Source organism: Gadus macrocephalus, chromosome 2 (genome assembly GCF_031168955.1).
Source record: "Gadus macrocephalus chromosome 2, ASM3116895v1".
In the NCBI taxonomy this organism is placed as follows: Eukaryota; Metazoa; Chordata; class Actinopteri; order Gadiformes; family Gadidae; genus Gadus; species Gadus macrocephalus.
In genome coordinates, this window is record NC_082383.1 from 5,189,777 (window position 1) to 5,211,390 (window position 21,614).

Consider the following 21,614-nt stretch of genomic DNA (forward strand, 5'->3'; position numbering starts at 1 on the left):
TTGCCAAAGCGCAAAATGTCAAATAAGATACAGCATAAGATACAAAACAATAGTACAAATTAATTTCTTGAAGAAAATCCTCATGTAACTTGCAACTAATCAATGTCCTTTATCCTCATCCTCATCCTCATCCGCTTATCCGGGGTCGGGTCGCGGGGGGAGCAGCTCAAGCAGGGGGCCCCAGACTTCCCTTTCCCGGGCCACATTGACCAGCTCTGACGGGGGGATCCCGAGGCGTTCCCAGGCCAGTGTTGAGATATAATCTCTCCACCTAGTCCTGGGTCTTCCCCGAGGTCTCCTCCCCACTGGACGTGCCTGAAACACCTCCCTAGGGAGGCGCCCAGTGGGCATCCTTGCCAGATGCCCGAACCACCTCAGCTGACTCCTTTCTAAGTTAAGGAGCAGCGGCTCTAATCAATGTCCTTTATCTTCACTCTTATTTGTTGGCACTGAAACCCTCAGTGCCAGTTCTAAAGCTGTGGACGATAACTGTTTAGAGTCTAAACAGTTATCGTCCACAGCTTTAGAACAGGCTCAAGAGTCTAAACTTTAGACTCTTGAGTCTTCATGGCAGGGCCGGGATCTTCCCTTGAACAAACTGTATACATGCTTTGTGTATCTAAATACACTTTGAATCTTTCTGATACTACCTTATGTCACATTGATGATGACAATCATCAATTGTCAATATTCTAAATTAAATGTAAGTTCAGTGAATGTAATCAAAATTGCATAGCTCCAGGCTCAAGTGGATGAATAGCCTATGGAAATAGGCTTGTTTAACAAAACATGGAACATAGAAATAAGGGTTTGCTTACATTTGTCGGTCTTCTCAGTCTTTTTGATCGTTTCAGGCTTCTTGTGGTAAGCTGACGGTACTGTGGGTTCTTTTATACTAAACCTTTGTCCTCTAGATCGTCCTCATTACATCCTAGTTAGCGCCCACATTAGGGTGACGTAGGCCATAAGGTGAAGCCGTCTTTTAATGCTGTGTCATCCCGTGTGATTAGTTTCTCCCATGTGAGAAACTAAATAGATATTGTGAAGTTATTCATTTGTATTTTAAGTATGCAATAGTAATCATATTTCGATAATGAGTGGTTCGGCTTCACGGAACAATCTGGGCGAGACATAACCGGAATAACCTTAGTCAGAACAAAAGGTAAAATTACCAACCAACAGAGGAGAGCATCAAAGAGAAAGGATGACAAACTAGCAGAACAGGTTCACCAAATCACCTTCCATCCCGAGAGAGCGCGAGTGTCTGTCTGAAAACAGTCATGGAATGAGTAGAAAACTGCACCCCTGGAACCGCCCCCTCATCTCATCAAGAACAGCACCAGGCACTCTGGCAGAGTACTCAACAACATCCTCACCGAAACAAACCTGGTCATCATCAACGAACCCCCCCCCCCACCACAGCACCACCTCCACTGACATCCTGGACCTCATGCTCTGTACCCCAGACCTCTGAACAGCAAAATATTCACTTATTCTGTAGGCCAAGAAAACACGCCAACTACAACAGCTGTATCCATGTATCAATAAAGACACAAGGACACTTTATAGTGCGGCATTGATATTAAAGATGTTTCTGTTATTCTCCTGGTATGACGTTCCTGTGGCCGCCAACGTCTGATGATTTAAATGAGCCTAAAGCAAAATCTGTTGCGTGACTTGAACTGTACAATCGTAGTTGATAACCTGGATAATAGATGCAGATGAAGAACCTAAACCTGCCTGTTATGTTGATATTCCAGATGATTTGAACCTTAAAGTGTTATCTATTTGTCAAGACATTGTGTATCTTGAGTATAAAATCATGAGAGATTTAGACACCTTAATCGTGTCTTTGTCTAACCGTTCGCCATTAAACAGGTTAATCACAAATTGTGTTACGTCTAGACAAGGACATTGGCCAGCATGAGACACCGTTGTCGGTCTAGACCAGGGGTCACCAACCTTTTTAAGCCTGAGAGATACTTCAAGGGTGCAGAGTAATACAAAGGGCTACTTGTTCGATAAAAACTTCCTGAAAAAATGCACGGTTTATCTTTAATGATAATAATATTAATGATAATACATTTGAACATGAATGAACAATAAAAATCACATCTACATCAATGCAAGTGTTATTGGTTCGAACATCATAACAAATTTGACTCCATGGTTACGAGTGCTATTTTTAGAACATGCCCTGCGGGTAGGGATGCACCGATACCATCACCGACACCAAATGCAATCCTCGGACTGGGGCCCGATACTGTGCTCAAGTGCTGGTAAAACTCCAATGCAACCACCTGATACCACTTTACCCAACGTGCCGTGAGGTTGAAGAGCCGGTGAACCTGAATCATTTTTATTTATTTTTTTAAGCGTGGTAATTTGTCCTGTGTGATCTTCAACATAGTAATACATGCCATTTTATCAATGCTTCTGAAATATGTCCCAATTTAGAGAAAAAAGGGTAACTCTGTCTATGCAGCGGTTGACTGCAGCGTCCAAGCTTTTTGGGAAGTTATTGTGTACCCACTACGGCGCGTGTGGATAGTAAAGCTCTGTTTGGGCAGTGATTTATTTCATACCCGCGTCCGAGGGTTAGGCTTCCCGGGTTTTACACCGTATTCTGTAACTGTAACCCACCGTAAAGTGTGACCCTAGGGGTCACTATTGCACATTTTCTGCAACATGCACAAGTTTGAGGTGTAGACAGATATGAAGTCGTTCACGTGCGGAAACATGCAAAAGCTTAAAACGTAACATTAGTATTGCCATCGCTCACTCGGGATGGGAGCATTCGTTTGGTGACACCGGGCCATAGCACGCTGAGTGGCTGAAGCAAAACGATAGATTTGCCTCTGTGGTGACATGATGATGTTGGGTGTTTCTTTCTTGATACAAACGTTCATATATAAGTGGTGTTGGTCAATTCTAAACAGCATTTTACACAATAGCCTATAATAGAAAAGGCTCAAAGGTAAATAAAAGTAATTATGATTGTTGCTTCTAATGGGGAAAGATGCAACGGTGGTGGACCGTACTAAAGGTCCCATCCATAGTATGGGTGTATAAAATGCTAATCAAATCAAATATATTCATAACATCTACTGATGCACAGGCTTGGACACATCATCAGTGTTCTTTCCTGGAGTCACTGGGTGTTTCGGGTCTTACAACAGACACCCTCCTCCAGGCGCCCCAACCAGGGCTGATCAGACCCCGGCCTGTGTCCAAGCGGCACAGGCCGGGGGGACAGACACTGTCCCCACTGCTCTCCCCTCTTCTACCAGAGCCATCTGGTAGAAGATAGCTTACAGATGGAGCTTACAGTCACCTTACAGATGACTATATGCTCTGTAAGGTGACCTTGGGTGTCTTGAAAGGCGCCTCTAAATTAAATGTATTATTATTATTATTATCTGGAAGTTTTTTTCCGCTGCCACCACGTTGTTTCCTATGGCTCTTCTTCGGCATAAACCCTGCACTTCCACCTGTGCCTCTGACAATCCTCCACCAGCTCCTGGTACTTCTCCCACTTTCTTTCTTGAGCATCCTCCATCCTCTCCTCCCATGGAACTGTCAGCTCCAGCAAGACTAGTTGTTTTATGGCCTCTGAGACCAAGATTATGTCAGGTCTCAATCTCGTCTGGGTGACGTGTGGTGGAATTTTCAGCTGCCTCTCCATCACCCAGTCACGGGCCGTGGGGAAAATAACAAGGGGAGGGGGCAGAGCTCTTTCTCAGTTACAAGCCCGCTCCGATGGCTCAAACTGTGGTCAAGAAAACACACCAACTACAACAGCTGTATCCATGTGTCAATAAGTACACAAGGACACTTTATAGCGTGATATTGATATTAAAGATGCTTCTATGTGATTCTCCCGGCATGACGTCCCCGTGGCCGCCAACGTCTGATGATTTAAATGAGATTGAAGCAAAATCTGTTGTGCGACTTGAAAAGTACAATCTAATTTCCTGGATAATAGATGCAAATGAAGAACCAAAACCTGCCTGTTATGTTGGTATTCCAGATGATTTGAACCTTAAAGTGACATCTATTTGTCAAGACATCATGTAACTTTAGTTGAGTTTTCAAGATTCAAGTATATATTTGTCACATGCTTAATTTGAGAAACAAAAAGCAGTGAAATGGGGATTGCGACTGCAACTTCAGGGTCTGAAACAGATACCTAAATCATTATGTCTTGGTCTTACCGTTCGCCATTTGACAGGTTAATCACAAATTGTGTTACATCTAAATAGACAAGGACATTGGGCAGCATGAGACACAGTTGTCGGTCTAGACCAGGGGAGTTACTTAAAGGGTACAGAGTAATACGAAGGGCTACTTGTTTGATACAAACTTCCTGAAAGTTATTCAACATGACAAATGGTTAATGTTTAACAAGTTTCATGAATATTTTACCTTCCTAATGGTAATGGCAGCCTACCAATCTTTATAACTTTTGGTCCCAAATAATCCGGTAAAAATAAATAATAATAATAATAATAATAATAATAATAATAATAATACAAACAAACCCCTCTTAAGGGGGTTTCCAACTTGTTGTGGTTGAAATTGTACTGCGAGTGAGACGCAGTCAATGCAGTTACTATGAGTCATATGTTTGGAGTGAAGTTTGTCGGCCCTTGCGGGCCCCAAGCAGTTGCCTGCTTTGCCTGTTCACAAGCTGCGCGCCTGTATAGCACACGTAAAAGGCTGGACGAGGCTCCCTCTGTCACGCCGTCTTACTCTGCCACCTAGTGGGGCCCAGTCTCATCATCCATTCATCCTGCTCTACACACCTGCTGGCAATCCTCCATCAGCACCCAGTATATCAACCCCGGATCTCCGGACAATCATCACTAGATTATTGTCTCACACGTAACAGTTAGTACCTCGTCCCTGGCCCTTCCTAGTGCCAAGATTGCTGAGTCCTTGTGTTCCGTCACTCATCCTAACGATCTCCTCTCTGTCTCTAGTGTCGCAGAACCCTCGCCTGTCTGACTACCCTCCTGCCGCCGAACCCTCGCCTGTCAGACTACCCGCCTGCCATAAAGCCCCCAAACCCCGTCTTTACTTATCTGTTGGTCCTCAGTAAAGGACCTTTAATTGACTCTCTGTGTCAGTCTCACTCTGTGTTGAGCTGCAAGCATTTGGGTCCACTCGCTCACTTCCCCATAACACCCTCTGTGTAGGCCTATATGCTGCAGCAGGAAGAACTGGTGCTGTTGACAGGGGCAGGTCCCGCCACAGAGACCATGTGCAACTGTAACGAGGCGGCAGGGCAATGTGTAATAAAATGATCTGTTAGTCGATCATACTGCTAGTCATAGAGGTTGGTTATCTCGGACACCAAACGTCTCTGGCCGGTGAATTGATATGATAAACTATAGAAGAATGTGTATATCCTTAATCTAAAAATTCAATCCCATGTCATAATTACATTGTGTATGATGTTTTAATCCCAAATCTCCAACCTGGGATTAATTTCACTTAAGTTTATTAAATGGGCAGCATGATCAGGAGGTGGAGCGGGTTCGCTGGTAACCGGTAGGTTGTAACATTTTAACTAACTTGTATCTTAACATGAGCTGCTGACCGCTGCAATGCTGGCCAGACTGTATCTTACTATCTATGACCCTCCCAAAACCTCTCCCTCACGTGCCACCCAGCCAGTCAAGATATGCTAGTTGACGTCACAGCGACACAGCCAGTTAGAGTGGACAGAACACTGTTATTGAGTTATTTCAATTCAGTGATGTGCAGGGTGAAGTAGGACGGACCCAACAAGGACACATCTTCAGAGTAAAGGATACCCTGACTTTTGTCAGGGTATCCTTTACTCTTGCACCGGCCTATTTTATAAAAATACTGATTTGGCGGCATCCTCAGGAGGTGGAGCCGGTTGGCTGGTAACCGGTAGGTTGCTAGTTCGATCCCCTAGCTCCTCCTAGCTGAGGGTTGAGGTGGTCCTGAGCAAGACCCCCCCCTTACTGCTCCCGACGAGCTGGCTGTCGCCTTGCATGGCTGACACCGCCGTCGGTGAGTGAATGTGTGCAGAGGTTGGTGAATTTTAGGCAATACTGTAAAGCGCTTTGACTGGCTACTAGTTAGAAAAGCGCTACATAAATGCAGTCCATTTACCATTTTATTTTAGCACAATTAAAATCATCATTAAAAAACTTCTCGATTGGACTAGACTACTTGTAGAGGTAAAACATTATACCATTATGTTCCTGTTATAATAAATTATAGAACAATGAATTTGTATGTGTATTAACAGCTACAAGATAAAATAAACATTCTACAACAAAAAGGATCTCTATTTTATTGTTTCTGCAATGTGGAATAAATTCACGCTTATAAGGGAAATACTTGAAAATGTCTCATTATATTTACATTTTAAAGTCCAACTTTGTGCAGTCATTTTGTGACCTTGCATGAACGTATTTACATCAAATGAGAACATGTGGCAGAGTGCTTAGACATTATACAGCATTTGAAAGAAAAAAAGGTTTTATCCTTATTACTGTAGAGTGAGATAGACAGGTAGGTATGGTATATAGAAAGGTAAAATAAATAGAGGGGAGGACCTGCAGCAAAGGACCTGGGGCTGGAATCAAACTCTTGTCGCTGTAGTAAGGACTGGGCCTTAATGGTACGCTCTACGCGGTCAACCACGGGGGGCCCCAAGAAATAACTTTTAAATCAATAACAGTCATATTGATCATATTCCATTCAGTCCAACAGTCTGCTTCAGTCCACCTCCTCGATGGTGGGCCCCTGGGAGCCAGCTCTGGCCTGCTCTCCACAGCTGCCTGCTGGCACTCCCCCCTGGTACAGCCTGGAGATGATGGGGCTACACAGCTTCTCCAACTCCTTCAGCTGGTGTTGGTACTCCTCTTTCTCCGCTCGCTGGTTGTTCTCCATCCAGAGGATGGCCTGCTCACACGTCTCCTCCACCTTCTTCCTGTCCTCCTCACTCACTCTGTCCTTCAGGTTGTCCTCCTGCAGGCTGCTCTTCATGTTGAAGGCGTAGGACTCCAGGGCGTTCTTGGCCGCTATGTTCTCCCTCTGTTGCTCGTCTTCAGGGTATATTAAAATGTATAATAAAATAATCTGTTAGTCGACTATACTGTTAGTCACAGAGCTGGTTATATCAGACACCAAAACAACTCTGGCCGGTGAATGTATATTATGATAAACTATGCAAGAATTTGTGCATCCTTAATCTAACAGTTTAATCCCTTGTCATAATTACATTGTGTATGATTTTTTAATCCCAAACCTCCAACCTGGGATTCATTACATTACGTTTATTAAATGGGCAGCATGATCAGGAGGTAGAGCGGGTTGGCTGGCAACCGGAAGGTTGTAACACTTTAACTAGCTTGTAGCTTAAAATGAGCTGCTGACCGCTGCAATGCTGGCCGGACTGTATCTTACTATCTATGACCCTCCCAAAACCTCTCCCTCACGTGCCACCCAGCCTGTCAAGATATGCTAGTTGACGTCACAGCGACACAGTTAGAGTGGACAGAACACTGTTATTGAGTTATTTAAATTCAGTGATGTGCAAGGTGAAGTAGGACGGACCCAACAAGGACACATCTTCCACAGAGTAAAGGATACCCTGACTTTTGTCAGGGTATCCTTTACTCTTGCACCGGCCTATTTTATACAAATATTGATTTTGCGGCATGCTCAGGAGGTGGAGCCGGTTGGCTGGTAACCGGTAGGTTGCTAGTTCGATCCCCTAGCTCCTCCTAGCTGAGGGTTGAGCTGGTCCTGAGCAAGACCCCTCTCCCTTACTGCTCCCGACGAGTTGGCTGTCGCCTTGCATGGTTGAACCCGCCGTCGTGAGTGAATGTGTGCAGAGATAGGTGCATTTTAGACAATACTGTAAAGCGCTTTGACTGGCTACTGGTTCGAAAAGCGCCACATAAATGCAATCCATTTACCATTTTATTTTAGCACAATCAAAGTCATCATTAAAAAACTTCTCGATTAGACTAGACTACTTGTAGAGGTAAAACATTATACCATTATGTTCCTGTTATAATAAATTATAGAACAATGAATTCGTATGTGTATTAACAGCTACAAGATAAAATAAACATTCTACAACAAAAAGGATCTCTATTTTATTGTTTCTGCAATGTGGAATAAATTCACGCTTATAAGGGAAAAACTTGAAAATGTCTCATTATATTTACATTTTAAAGTCCAACTTTATGCATTCATTTTGTGACCTTGCATGAACGTATTTACATCAAATGAGAACATGTGGCAGAGTGCTTAGACATTATACAGCATTTGAAAGAAAAAAAGTTTTTATCCTTATTACTGTAGAGTGAGATAGACAGGTAGGTATGTTATATAGAAAGGTAAAAGAAATAGAGGGAAAGACCTGCAGTAAAGGACCTGGGGCTGGAATCAAACTCTTGTCGCTGTAGTAAGGACTGGGCCTTAATGGTACGCGCTCTACGTGGTGAACCACGGGGGGCACCAAGAAATAACTTTTAATCCATAACAGTCATATTGATCATATTCCATTCAGTCCAACAGTCTGCTTCAGTCCACCTCCTCGATGGTGGGCCCCTGGGAGCCAGCTCTGGCCTGCTCTCCACAGCTGCCTGCTGGCACTCCCCCCTGGTACAGCCCGGAGATGATGGGGCTACACAGCTTCTCCAACTCCTTCAGCTAGTGTTGGTAATCCTCTTTCTCCGCTAGCTGGTTGTTCTCCATCCAGAGGATGGCCTGCTCACACGTCTCCTCCACCTTCTTCCTGTCCTCCTCACTCACTCTGTCCTTCAGGTTGTCCTAGCTCCTCTTAGCTGAGGGTTGAGGTGGTCCTGAGCAAGACCCCTCTCCCTTACTGCTCCCGACGAGCTGGCTGTCGCCTTGCATGGCTGACACCGCCGTCGGTGAGTGAATGTGTGCAGAGATAGGTGAATGTTAGGCAATACTGTGAAGCGCTTTGAGTGGCTACTGGTTAGAAAAGCGCTACATAAATGCAGTCCATTTACCATTTTATTTTAGCACAATGGAATCATTATAAAAATTCTCGATTAGACTAGACTACTTGGAGGTAAAACATAGCATTATGTTCCTGTTTATAAGAAATTATGAAACAATGAATTTGTATGTGTATTAACAGCTACAAGATAAAATAAACTTTCTACGACAAAAAGGATCTCTATTTCATTGTTTCTGCAATGTGGAATAAATTCACGCTTGTAAGGAAAAAACGTGAAAATGTCTCATAATGTTTACTTTTCTTTTTTGTGAACATATTCCACTCAGTCCAACTTTATACAGTCATTTTATGACCTTGGATGAGCGTATTTACATAACATGTGAACATGTTCAAGTGCTTAGTCATTATACACCATTTGAAAGAAAAAAAGGTTTTATCCTTATTATTGGAGAGTGAGATAGACAGGTAGGTATGGTATATAGAAAGGAATGAAAACGGGAAGACCTGCAGCAAAGGACCACGTGCAGGAATCAAACCCTGATCACTGCAGTAAGGACTGGGCCTTAAAGGACAAATGGATTTGGGATACGTTTGGTATGATAACGAGTTGGAAAGTTTGTCTTGGAGCACAAAAACCGCATATAGACGCATTCTTCAGTTGGCTGTTTTTAGCTGATTCTATCAAAACACTATTAACTTGGAACGATAGGGGCATGTGTTATGGTAAAAACTAAATCACTATTTTGAACCACTTAAAAGGTTAGAATTAGCCCGACACTTCTTTGGTAGTATAATAAGGGTCTTAACATATAAAACGAGGCATTAATAACTTTGTAAGTGTATGGATTGTTTATTAAAAAGGACATTGTATACACACAATTCCATCAGTAGATCAGCCGTCGAAGCCATCTTTAGTTTTTAAGACTCGATAAGTAGATTGACGAACACAGAGATTGTGACATCTGTCAGTAACACGCAAGCTCTGTGTTCGCCAATCTACTTATCGAGTGTTAAAAACAAGCTGGCGTCTGATTGACCAAAAGTTTGACGATGCGGTGTTGCAGGCTGACATGAAGCACTGGCCATTCACGGTGATGAGTGACGCGGGGAAAATCCAGGTGGAGCACAAGGGGGAGAACAAGTCCTTCTACCCCGAGGAGGTGTCCTCCATGGTCCTGGTGAAGATGAAGTAAATTGCCGAAGCCTACCTGGGCCAGAAGGTGTCGAACGCCGTCATCACGGTTCCAGCTTACTTCAACGACTCCCAGCGTCAGGCCACCAAGGACGCAGGAGTGATCGCCGGCCTCAACGTCTTGAGGATCATCAACGAGCCCACGGCGGCCGCCATTGCCTATGGTCTGGAAAAAGGCAAGAGCAGCGAGCGCAACGTCCTGATCTTTGACCTGGGCGGGGGCACCTTCGACGTCTCCATCCTGACCATCGAAGACGGCATCTTTGAGGTGAAGTCCACGGCCGGAGACACTCATCTGGGTGGAGAGGACTTTGACAACCGCTTGGTTAACCACTTTGTGGAGGAGTTCAAGAGAAAGTTCAAGAAGGACATCAGCCAGAACAAGAGGGCTTTGAGGAGGCTCCTACCGCTAGGGGTTGGTAGAAAAGTCCACAGACGTAATTCTTTTCTGTTTTTTTTCCCAAAAACTAGATTCGGGGCTTATTAAAAAAGATCCAGGGCTTTAGCCCCGAATAAAACAGCCTAGTGACGCCACTGTATGTTATTATAACTCTAGTTCTATGATTGTAGGCTTCGCCTTACGGGGTGTGTCCCGTGTGCGAGCCCGGCAATACAACCTGCGGTGCGGAGGGAACGGTGGGGGAAAGCATGCAAACGGGAGTAACTGTTGGACCCATTGGACCCGATCACGATTCTCACCGAGCCGCAGCAGCCAACTGACATAACAGAGCGACGCGTGGTGGTCGTGGTCGGAGAAAGCGCTGATTTTGGGACAAGCGGAGGAGGGACTGTGACGAGAGCACGTCACCGAGGACGCCAGCGGAGTTTTGGAGTTGTGGTGAAGATAGACTATAAATAGTATTTAGTATTAAATTAGTATTTAATTTAGTTAGTGCAAACACTTTAATGTCCTGATAGTTATTAATAAACTGTTTAATCGTGCCCGTGGTGTCTGGTTCCTCCTTTGTTATTCACTGTTGTTTTCCACCCGATCAGAAGGAATCCTGTAGGTTTTCTTCACCCCCTTTCCCCCCGACCTCCTTACATATGATTCTCAGTTTTACTCAAAGGGAGTTATTAAATGGAGAACCCTATCCAGAAGGGTTTCGGGGAAATCCAGACGGAACAGCGCCTCCCCGAGTGCCCCCGAGGCAATGACCCCCTCATGTGTGAGAGGTTATTCTTCATGCTCAGTGTGTATGATCATGCTGCATATTTATAGGAATAAAGAACCAGATCAATAGCTTTTTATTGTTTTAATAAAATCTGCGATATTTCAACGACAAGCAGGTGGAAGAGATACATTTAGCCGTCTAGCCCCATAGACCGCCATTGAATCTGCACTCATGCGATCACCCCCAGTGGAAGTATAATGGAACTGCAACAAAGTTCAATACAATGGGGCTCAATAGAGTGCCAAGACTCTCCGTAGCAGGCTCTGGTTATGCTACATTTTGGTGAGGCGGGGTTGTTAAAGCAAGCAGGTTCCTAACTACATTGGCTTCATCCATCGCCATCATCAGGAAGTTAGTCTAAAGCATTTTACACAAAGTATATAAAATATATTTAAAAAAGATTCTGCTTGAAAAGACTTTACAACTTTAAAACATAAAATGCTAGTAATCTTTTGATGGTTTGATTGTACTTTAATGCTTTACCCTGGTTAATTTTGTTGAGAATTTGCTTGACATACTGGTTCTTGGGTAAAGTATGAAAACTCGATTTTTTTCTAAGTTAAAGCTATACTGTACGATGTGAGAGAGCTAGCATGATTTGAAATTAGCTTCTCTTCGGAGTTCCGTTTAACTCCTCCCCCACCCTTCAGGACTCCCTGCCCCAACCCCTCGACACAGAGCCGTGCACGAGCGCTAATGCTGCTTACGGCTTACTTCAACGGCAACCATTGCGTCACTTTTCAGGCCATTCAACTCCCTCAGCTGTCGCCATCGCTGAAAAGCGAATCCAATATTTATTCTCGTTTTTCCTCGAGCATTCTCCAACTTTTTTTTTGTTGCTGCCTTTTCATTTTCTGTCTTTCCTTTTCTTGCCTTTTTAAAAGGATGAACCGGGGCAAGTAACGGTGGCAGTGGTAACTTCTGTTTTTTTTCTTCCATCGTGTTAACGTTGTAGGCTCACTAGGTCTAGTCCACTGTCATGAACTACTAACAACGCTTTCTTTGCCCTCCGTGAACGCGCTCAGGCCGGCTCAGGCTCGTACACAGAGGGGAGAGAACGCGCAGGCTTGTGATTGGTTCTTTAGATTCGGGTACAATGTCTCCGATTGGTAAGCATTTTAACAGGTTTATAGCAGATACAGAATTCGTTTTTTTTTCGCTTCTTTTTCATTGCCCATAAGTTATTTATTGCTGTCAGGATGTATAAACCAATTTCAACAACATATTAAAAAGTGCATATCACTGAAAATCGTACAATATGCCTTTAAGGTAAAAGATGTGTACAAAACGTAAAAAACTATATTTTTGACGTATAATGTTGTTTAATGTTATGTTGCTTTAATTTATGAGAAGCACATTGTATTACCACTGTATGGAAGAATACACTTGCCCTTATCTAGAGCTGGTTTACCAGTACACAACGTTTAAAACTGAGCAAAGTTGATGCAAACAGATGGTTACAATGTCAATCAATAGTAAAGTATGTGATATATGATGTTTGACTCATTTATATTGAGTAAAACTTTCATGTTCCGTGCGTCATGTGCGTCACTACGTCACCAACTGGGAAACTGTTATCAAAATCTGGCCCCAGTTGCCTAACGTAAGTAGAATCATAATAGCGACATGAGGTGTCGTTCACAAGAACTCTGTCTATGTGTCTCTCATGTTCTCTCCCTCTCTATCTCTCCCTCCATTTCTCTCTCTCTCTATCTCTCCCTCTTTCCTCCCTTTTGCTCCTTCCCTCTCACTCATCCCTCTCTTTTTCTCACTCAAGTCCATTTCGCTGAATTGTTGAGCAAAGGTTAAAGGGAGGGTATTCTGATTTTTGGTAAAATGGATGCACTTATGATCAGAAGGAGGGAAGGATTGAATGGATGTAATTCTTACATCAATACCCCTGGTAAAAACTAAATCCAGAATATTTCCTTGTTCGTGGGTGGATTCTTTCACATGCTGAAGAAAATATCGATCATCAAAAAGCTTCAGGAATGGTGCTTCTTGTCTCGGGAAATTAAAATCCCCAACTATAATGATCTTATCATGTTTGGGACATATGATGGACAACATTTTTCTAAAGTCAGAATAAAATGGTGTTACTGGATTATTGGGCGGCCGATAGACAGTGACAGTAAGTAGGTCTTCAGGCTGTTTGATCCTCAATGCTACATATTCAAACGATGGAAAAACAACAACGTCAAGTTGCTCAGATTCTGAATATCTCTCAGAATAAAGAACGGCGACCCCACCCCCCCTTCCCTGTCTATTGACGTGATGAAAGTTGAAACCATTTGGACAAGACTCTCTCAACTTTGTGTCAGCAGTATCGTTATCAAGCCAGGTTTCAGTTAAAAACATAAAGCTAATATTTTTTTCAGAAATCAAATCTTTCAATTTAGAGATTTTATCACCAGAGAGGGATTGAATATTCAAAAGTGCAAAGTTTATCATCACAGGGATGAGGGATATAGGCAGCTTCTCCAACTCCTTCAGCTGTTGTTGGTTCTCCTCTTTCCCCGCTAGCTGGTTCTTCTCCAGCCAGAGGATGGCCTGGTCACACTTCTCCTCCACCTTCTTCCTGTCCTCCTTACTCACTCTGTCCTTCAGGTTGTCCTCCTGCAGGCTTCTCTTCATGTTGAAGGCGTAGGACTCCAGGGCGTTGTTGGCCGCTATTTTCTCCCTCTGTTGCTCGTCTTCTTCTTTGTATTGGTCTGCTTCCTGAACCATCCCCTCGATGTCTTCCTCGCTCAGGCGATCTTTGTTGTTGGCGATGTGTTTTATTTTTACCGTGCTCTTGTCCACAGCAGACACGTTCAGAATGCCGTCTGCGTCGATGTCGAAGGTCACCTCGATCTGAGGTACCCCTCTCGGAGCGGGCGGGATTCCCGACAGCTCGAACTCGTCCAGCAGGTAATTGTCCTTGGTCATGGCTCTCTCTCCTTCAAAGACCTGGATCAGGACCCCCGGCTGGTTGTCGGTGCCTGTGCTGAAGGTCTGAGTCTGTTTGGTGGGGACGATGGTGCCCCGTATGATCAGGGGCGTCATGACTCCTCCGGCGGTGTCGATGCCCAGGGATAGGGCTGTCCTGCCACGGTTTGGGTAGGCAGTCTGCATGGTGGCCTGCATGGCGGCACCGTAGCCTTGGATGAGTATGGGAGTATGGGGATAGCTGTATGGGAGTTTACAGTTAAAAGATAAGTGTTAGAAATGATTATTAGTTATGTCTTCACAATAGCAACATTTATAAATAAATTAAAAGAATGTTGACAGTTCCAATAGTTACAACATTTAAATAATAATGTAATCTGTAAGAATTTTTTTTATAATTTGTAGGGTTTTACAAATATAAAAGTATTATTATTATACATTATTATAAAGATTAACTGACTTTTTAAATGGAGAAAACTCTACTCCAAAGAGAGGTAGAGATGCATAGTGTCATACTGTTAATAATATTTATGGAGATGATTAAAGACAAGTCCTTCTATGGCAAGTCTTTCAAAATGTACTTTTAATTAAACATAAAACGTTTCTTTACCTTTAAGCGTGAAATCATCTTTCAAGATTGTCCAAAATTGGGACTTTATTGGCATTGACATATTAGGCCAACATTCACATTGCCAAAGCACAAAATGTCAAATATGATACAGCATAAGATACAAAACAATAGAACAAAATAAATTTTCTAGAAGAAAATCCTCATGTAACTACTAATCAATGTCCGTGTCCGGACATTCTCAACTTCTGTACCAGACACGTCACTCTTATATCTCACGTATGTGTCCCTTTCATGACCGTGTGTGCCAGTAAATTTCCACACTTCTGTGTACATGTCTATTTAACTTCTCTCTTATTTGTTGGCACTGAAACTCTCAGTGCCAGTTGTAAAGCTGTAGACGATAACTTTTTAGAGTCTAAACAGTTATCGTCCACAGCTTTAGAACAGGCTCAAGAGTCTAAACTTTAGACTCTTGAGTCTTAATGGCAGGGGCGGGATCTTCCCTTGAACAAACTGTTTACATGCTTTGTGTATCTAAATACACTTTTAATCTTTCTGATACTGCCTTATGTCACATTGATATGGCGACACATTAGTGCCATAATTCACTAATGTGATAAAAGATGCATTCGGCCGTATTATATTATTCCACGCGTGGAGATGTTAACTGCGAGCGCGCAAATGATCTCTGCACGCGTGCAAATTACCTCTGCGCGCGCAAAACAGCCTCTCGCGCGCGCAAATTACCTCAGCGCGCGCAAAACAGCCTCTCGCGCGTAACAGCCTCTCGCAAAGGTTGTTTTTACGCTCGCTCGAATTTAATTTTGGCACTATGGGGGAGGGAACCAAGGCAGGGCGGGCTTTCCTATGATTGGCCGTTTCTGAAGCGCGATATTTGATTGACAGCCCTCCTCTCATTCAATTCTGAATTGTTCAGTAAATGGCTGAAACGATAGTTACGTATTTTAACTCCAGATTCTATGAGTATAGGCGCAGCCTTTTAAGTGTCGGCCTCATTGTCCTTTAAATAGCAGAAGAAAAGCTGTTTATTGGGAGCAGAACGTCCGCCGGCGCCCGACTATATCTGCGAAATGCGGACGTCGTTGAGGCACGCCGCACGCGGACGTAATTGAGGCCCACGCTGTTGGTGGTCGGGGATTACACATTTTTCAGTGCTACGGCTCACGCCTAGGGATAACCCAATAGCAATAGCCTTAAAAGGCTGTTCCTATACTCATAGAATCTAGAGTTACAATACGTAACTATCGTTTCAGCCAATTCAGAATTGAATGAGAGGAAGGCTGAGGAGGGCTGTCAATCAAATATCGCGCTTCAGAAACGGCCAATCATAGGAAAGCCCGCCCTGCCTTGGTTCCCTCCCCCATAGTGCCAAAATTCGAGCGAGCGTAAAAACATCTTTCGCGAGAGGCTGTTACGCGCGAGAGGCTGTTTTGCGCGCGTTGAGGTAATTTGCGCACGCGAGAGGCTGTTTTGCGCGCGCAGAGGTAATTTGCGCGCGCGCAGAGGTCTTTTGCGCGCTCGCAGTTAATATCTACGCGTGTAGAATAATATAATACGCCCGAATGCATCTTTTATCACATTAGTGAATTATGGCACTAATGTGTCGCCATACATTGATGATGACAATCATCAATCGTCAATATTCTAAATTAAATATAAGTTCAGTGAATGTAATCAAAATTGCAGAGCTCCAGGCTCAAGTGGATAAATGACCTATAGAAATAGGCTTGTTTAACAAAACATGGAACATAGAAATAAGGGTTTGCTTACATTTGTCGGTCTTCTCAGTCTTGTTGATCGTTTCAGGCTTTTTGTGGTCAACTGACGGTACTGTGGGTTCTTTTATACTAAACATTTGTCCTCTAGATCATTCTGGAACATCCTAGGTAGTGCCCACATTAGGGTGACGTAGGCCATAAGGTGTAGCCGTCTTTTAATGATGTGTCATCCCGTGTTATTTGTTTCTCCCATGTGAGAAACCAAATAGATATTGTGCAGTTATTCATTTGTTTTTTAAGTCTGCAATAGCAATCATATTTCGATAATGAGTGGTTCAGCTTCACGGAACAATCTGGGCGAGACATAACCGGAACAACCTTAATAAAAAAAAAAGGGTAAAATGACCAACCAACAGAGGAGAGCATCAGAGAGAAAGGATGACAAACGCGTACGAAGGCGTACGACTCCAGGGCGTTCTTGGCCGCTATATTCTCCCTCTGTTGCTCGTCTTCTACCTTGTATTGGTCTGCTTCCTGCACCATCCTCTCGATGTCTTCCTTGCTCAGGCGGCCCTTGTCGTTGGTGATCTTGTTCTGTTTGCCCGTGCTCTTGTCCACAGCAGACACGTTCAGAATGCCACCTGCGTCGATGTCGGAGGTGACCTCGATCAGAGGTACCCCTCTATGACTATACTGTTAGTCATAGAGTTTAGTTATATCAGACACCAAAACGTCTCTGGCCGGTTAATATATATACGATAAACAATATAAGAATGTGTATATCCTTAATCTCACAGTTTAATCCCTCGTCATAATTACATTGTGTATGATGTTTTAATCCCAAACCTCCAACCTGAGATTCATTACATTAAAGTTTATTAAATGGGCAGCATGAACAGGAGGTGGAGCGGGTTGGCTGGTAACCGGAAGGTTGTAACATTTAAACTAGCTTGTTTCTTAAAATGACCTGCTGACCGCTGCAATGCTGGCCAGACTGTATCTTACTATCTATGACCCTCCCAAAACCTCTCCCTCACGTGCCACCCAGCCAGTCACGATATGCTAGTTGACGTCACAGCGACACAGCCAGTTAGAGTGGACAGAACACTGTTATTGAGTTATTTCAATTCAGTGATGTGAATGGTGAAGTAGGACGGGCCCAACAAGGGCACATCATCCACAGAGTAAAGGATACCCTGACCTTTGTCAGGGTATCCTTTACTCTTGCACCGGCCTATTTTATAAAAATATTGATTTGGCGGCATCCTCAGGAGGTGGAGCCAGATGGCTGGTAACCGGTAGGTTCTAGTTCGATCCCCTTGAGGTGGTCCTGAGCAAGACCCCTCTCCCTTACTGCTCCCGACGAGCTGGCTGTCGCCTTACATGGCTGACACCGCCGTCGGTGAGTGAATGTGTGCAGAGATTGGAGAGTTTTAGGCAATACTGTAAAGCGCTTTGACTGGCTACTGGTTAGAAAAGCGCTACATAAATGCAGTCCATTTACCATTTTATTTTAGCACAATCAAAATCATCATTATAAAACTTCTCGATTACACTAGACTACTTGAAGAGGTAAACATTATACCATTATGTTCCTGTTATAATAAATTATAGAACAATGAATTTGTATGTGCATTAACAGCTACAAGATAAAATAAACATTCTACAACAAAAGCGATCTCTATTTTATTGCTACTGCAATATGGAATAAATTCACGCTTATAAGGGAAAAACTGGAAGATGTCTCATAATGTATCCTTTACTTTTTTTGCAAACATATTCCACTCAGTCCAACTTTATGCAGTCATTTTGTGACCTTGCATGAACGTATTTATACTTACATAGCAAGGACAAATCCGGTGTAAAATGGATTTGGGATATGTTTGGTATGATAACGAATTGGAACGTTCGTTTAGGAACAATAGTATAATGTGTGTATGTATATATATATATATATATATATATTTATTAATAAATGAAAATGTTAATAATTATTATGACTAAGGAATGTTAATTTCAATGAATTAAGGAGAAGGGATGGGATTAAATAAGTGTAAACTTCTTCCCACCCCTTTTCGAACATGTTACAATTATCAAGTATTTATCATTTATGTATCGAATTATGCTTTCTATTTTGTTTAACATCAATAATTTGTGTATGATATATATTTTTTGTTTTCTTTTACATGTTCGAAATAAATTTAAATCAAATCAAATCAAATCAAAAACCAGCCAACCGGCTCCACCTCCTGAGGATGCCGCCATATCAATATTTTTATAAAATAGGCCGGTGCAAGAGTAAAGGATACCCGGACAAAAGTCAGGGTATCCTTTACTCTGTGGAAGATGTGTCCTTGTTGGGTCCGTCCTACTTCACCTCGCTGAATTGAAATAACTCGATAACAGTGTTCTGTCCACTCTAACTGTGTCGCTGTGACGTCAACTAGCATATCTTGCCTGGCTGGGTGGCACGTGAGGGAGAGGTTTTGGGAGGGTCATAGATAGTAAGATACTGTCTGGCCAGCATTGCAGCGGTCAGCAGCTCATTTTAAGATACGAGCTAGTTTAAATGTTACAACCTTCCGGTTGCCAGCCAACCCGCTCTACCTCCTGATCATGCTGCCCATTTAATAAACGTAATGTAATGAATCCCAGGTTGGAGGTTTGGGATTAAAACATCATACACAATGTAATTATGACAAGGGATTAAACTGTTAGATTAAGGATATACACATTCTTGCATTGTTTATCATAATATCTATTCACCGGCCAGAGTTGTTTTGGTGTCTGATATAACCTGCTCTATGACTAATATTATAATCGACCAACAGATTATTTTAATATACATTTTTATATACCCTGAAGACGAGCAACAGAGGGAGAATATAGCGGCCAAGAACGCCCTGGAGTCCTACGCCTTCAACATGAAGAGCAGCCTGCGGGAGGACAACCTGAAGGACAGAGTGAGTGAGGAGGACAGGAAGAAGGTGGAGGAGAAGTGTGAGCAGGCCATCCTCTGGCTGGAGAACAACCAGCTAGCGGAGAAAGAGGAGTACCAACACCAGCTGAAGGAGTTGGAGAAGCTGTGTAGCCCCATCATCTCCAGGCTGTACCAGGTGGGAGTGCCAGCAGGCAGCTGTGGAGAGCAGGCCAGAGCTGGCTCCCAGGGGCCCACCATCGAGGAGGTGGACTGAAGCAGACTGTTGGACTGAATGGAATATGATCAATATGACTGTTATGGATTTAAAAGGGTATTTCTTGTTCCCCCTCCTCGTGGTTCTCTGTGTAGAGTGCGTACCATGCCCGTGGTCCTTTGCTGCAGGTCTTCCCCTCTATTTCTTTTACCTTTTTATATATACCGGTACCATACCTACCTGTCTATCTCACTCTACAGTAATAAGGATAAAACCTTTTTTTCTTTCAAATGCTGTATAATGACTGAGCACTCTGCCACATGTTCTCATTTGATGTAAATACGTTCATGCAAGGTCAAAAAATGACTGCATATAGTTGGACTTTAAAATGTAAATATTATGAGACATTTTCACGTTTTTCCCTTATAAGCGTGAATTTATTCCACACTGAAGAAACAATAAAATAGAGATCCCCTTTGTTGTAGAATGTTTATTTCATCTTTTAGCTGTTAATACACATACAAATGCATTGTTCTATAATTTATAATAACAGGGACATAATGGTATAATGTTTTATCTCTTCAAGTAGTCTAGTAGTCTAATCGAGAAGTTTTTTAATGATGATTTTGATTGTGCTAAAATAAAAATGGTAAATGGACTGCATTTATGTAGTGCTTTTCTAACTAGTAGCCACTCAAAGCGCTTTACAGTATTGCCTAAAACTCTCCAATCTCTGCACACATTCACTCACGACGGCGGTGTCAACCATGCAAGGCGACAGCCAGCTCATCGGGAGCAGTAAGGGAGAGGGGTCTTGCTCAGGACCACCTCAACCCTCAGCAAGGAGGAGCTAGGGGATCGAACTAGCAACCCTCCGCTTACCAGCCAACCCGCTCCACCTCCTGAGGATGCTGCAAAATCAATATTTTTATATAATAGGCCGGTGCAAGAGTAAAGGATACCCTGACAAAGGTCAGGGTATCCTTTACTCTGTGGAAGATGTGTCCTTGTTGGGTCCGTCCTACCTCACCATTCACATCACTGAATTGAAATAACTCAATAACAGTGTTCTGTCCACTCTAACTGGCTGTGTCGCTGTGACGTGAACTAGCATATCTTGACTGGCTGGGTGGCACGTGTGGGAGAGGTTTTGGGAGGGTCATAGATAGTAAGAAACTGTCCGGCCAGCATTGCAGCGGTCAGCAGCTCATGTTAAGATACAAGCTAGTTTAAATGTTACAACCTTCCGGTTACCAGCGAACCCCCTCCACCTCCTGATCATGCTGCCCATTTAATAAACTTAAGTGAAATTAATCCCAGGTTGGAGGTTTGGGATTAAAACATCATACACAATGTAATAATGACATGGGATTGAATTTTTAGATTAAGGATATACACATTCTTCTATAGTTTATCATATCAATTCACCGGCCAGAGACGTTTGGTGTCCGAGATAACCAACCTCTATGACTAGCAGTATGATCGACTAACAGATCATTTTATTACACATTGCCCTGCCGCCTCGTTACAGTTGCACATGGTCTCTGTGGCGGGACCTGCCCCTGTCAACAGCACCAGTTCTTCCTGCTGCAGCATATAGGCCTACACAGAGGGTGTTATGGGGAAGTGAGCGAGTGGACCCAAATGCTCGCAGCTCAACACAGAGTGAGACTGACACAGAGAGTCAATTAAAGGTCCTTTACTGAGGACCAACAGATAAGTAAAGACGGGGTTTGGGGGCTTTATGGTAGGAGGGTAGTCGGACAGGCGAGGGTTCAGCGACAGGAGGGTAGTCAGACAGGCGAGGGTTCTGCGACACTAGAGACAGAAAGGAGATCGTTAGGATGAGTGACGGAACACAAGGACTCAGCAATCTTGGCACTAGGAAGGGC

At 43.3% G+C, this 21,614-nt stretch overlaps 3 protein-coding genes across 3 annotated transcripts; 1 reads left to right on the forward strand and 2 right to left on the reverse strand.

The window, feature by feature from the left end:
* Positions 1–6,512: 6,512 nt before the first annotated feature.
* Positions 6,513–16,826, reverse strand: LOC132445597 (heat shock 70 kDa protein 1-like). Its single transcript, XM_060035687.1, has 3 exons — positions 16,641–16,826; positions 14,024–14,519; positions 6,513–7,068 (listed from the first exon to the last, which is right to left on the reverse strand). Exons 2-3 carry the CDS (start codon positions 14,474–14,476, stop codon positions 6,760–6,762), a joined length of 762 nt encoding a protein of 253 aa, XP_059891670.1. The 5' UTR covers positions 14,477–14,519; positions 16,641–16,826; the 3' UTR covers positions 6,513–6,759.
* Positions 16,827–16,929: 103 nt separating this feature from the next.
* LOC132474374 (heat shock 70 kDa protein-like) lies at positions 16,930–17,452 on the reverse strand. Its single transcript, XM_060075025.1, has 3 exons — positions 17,435–17,452; positions 17,003–17,281; positions 16,930–16,941 (listed from the first exon to the last, which is right to left on the reverse strand). Exons 1-3 carry the CDS (start codon positions 17,450–17,452, stop codon positions 16,930–16,932), a joined length of 309 nt encoding a protein of 102 aa, XP_059931008.1.
* Positions 17,453–19,377: 1,925 nt separating this feature from the next.
* On the forward strand, positions 19,378–20,094 carry LOC132445566 (heat shock 70 kDa protein 1-like). Its single transcript, XM_060035635.1, has one exon. It carries the CDS (start codon positions 19,393–19,395, stop codon positions 19,780–19,782), a length of 390 nt encoding a protein of 129 aa, XP_059891618.1. The 5' UTR covers positions 19,378–19,392; the 3' UTR covers positions 19,783–20,094.
* The last annotated feature ends 1,520 nt before the right edge of the window (positions 20,095–21,614 follow it).

What these genes read in the sequence shown, in the direction of transcription:
- LOC132445566 (XM_060035635.1), top strand. Translation starts at nt 19,393, where the DNA reads ATGACTAATATTATAATCGACCAACAGATTATTTTAATATACATTTTT.
- LOC132445597 (XM_060035687.1), bottom strand. Translation starts at nt 14,476, where the DNA reads ATGCAGGCCACCATGCAGACTGCCTACCCAAACCGTGGCAGGACAGCC. An exon ending in ACGAGCAACAGAGGGAGAAA is followed by an intron (nt 7,069 to 14,023) that starts ATAGCGGCCAAC and finishes CAGAGGGAGAAC; the next exon opens with ATAGCGGCCAAGAACGCCCT.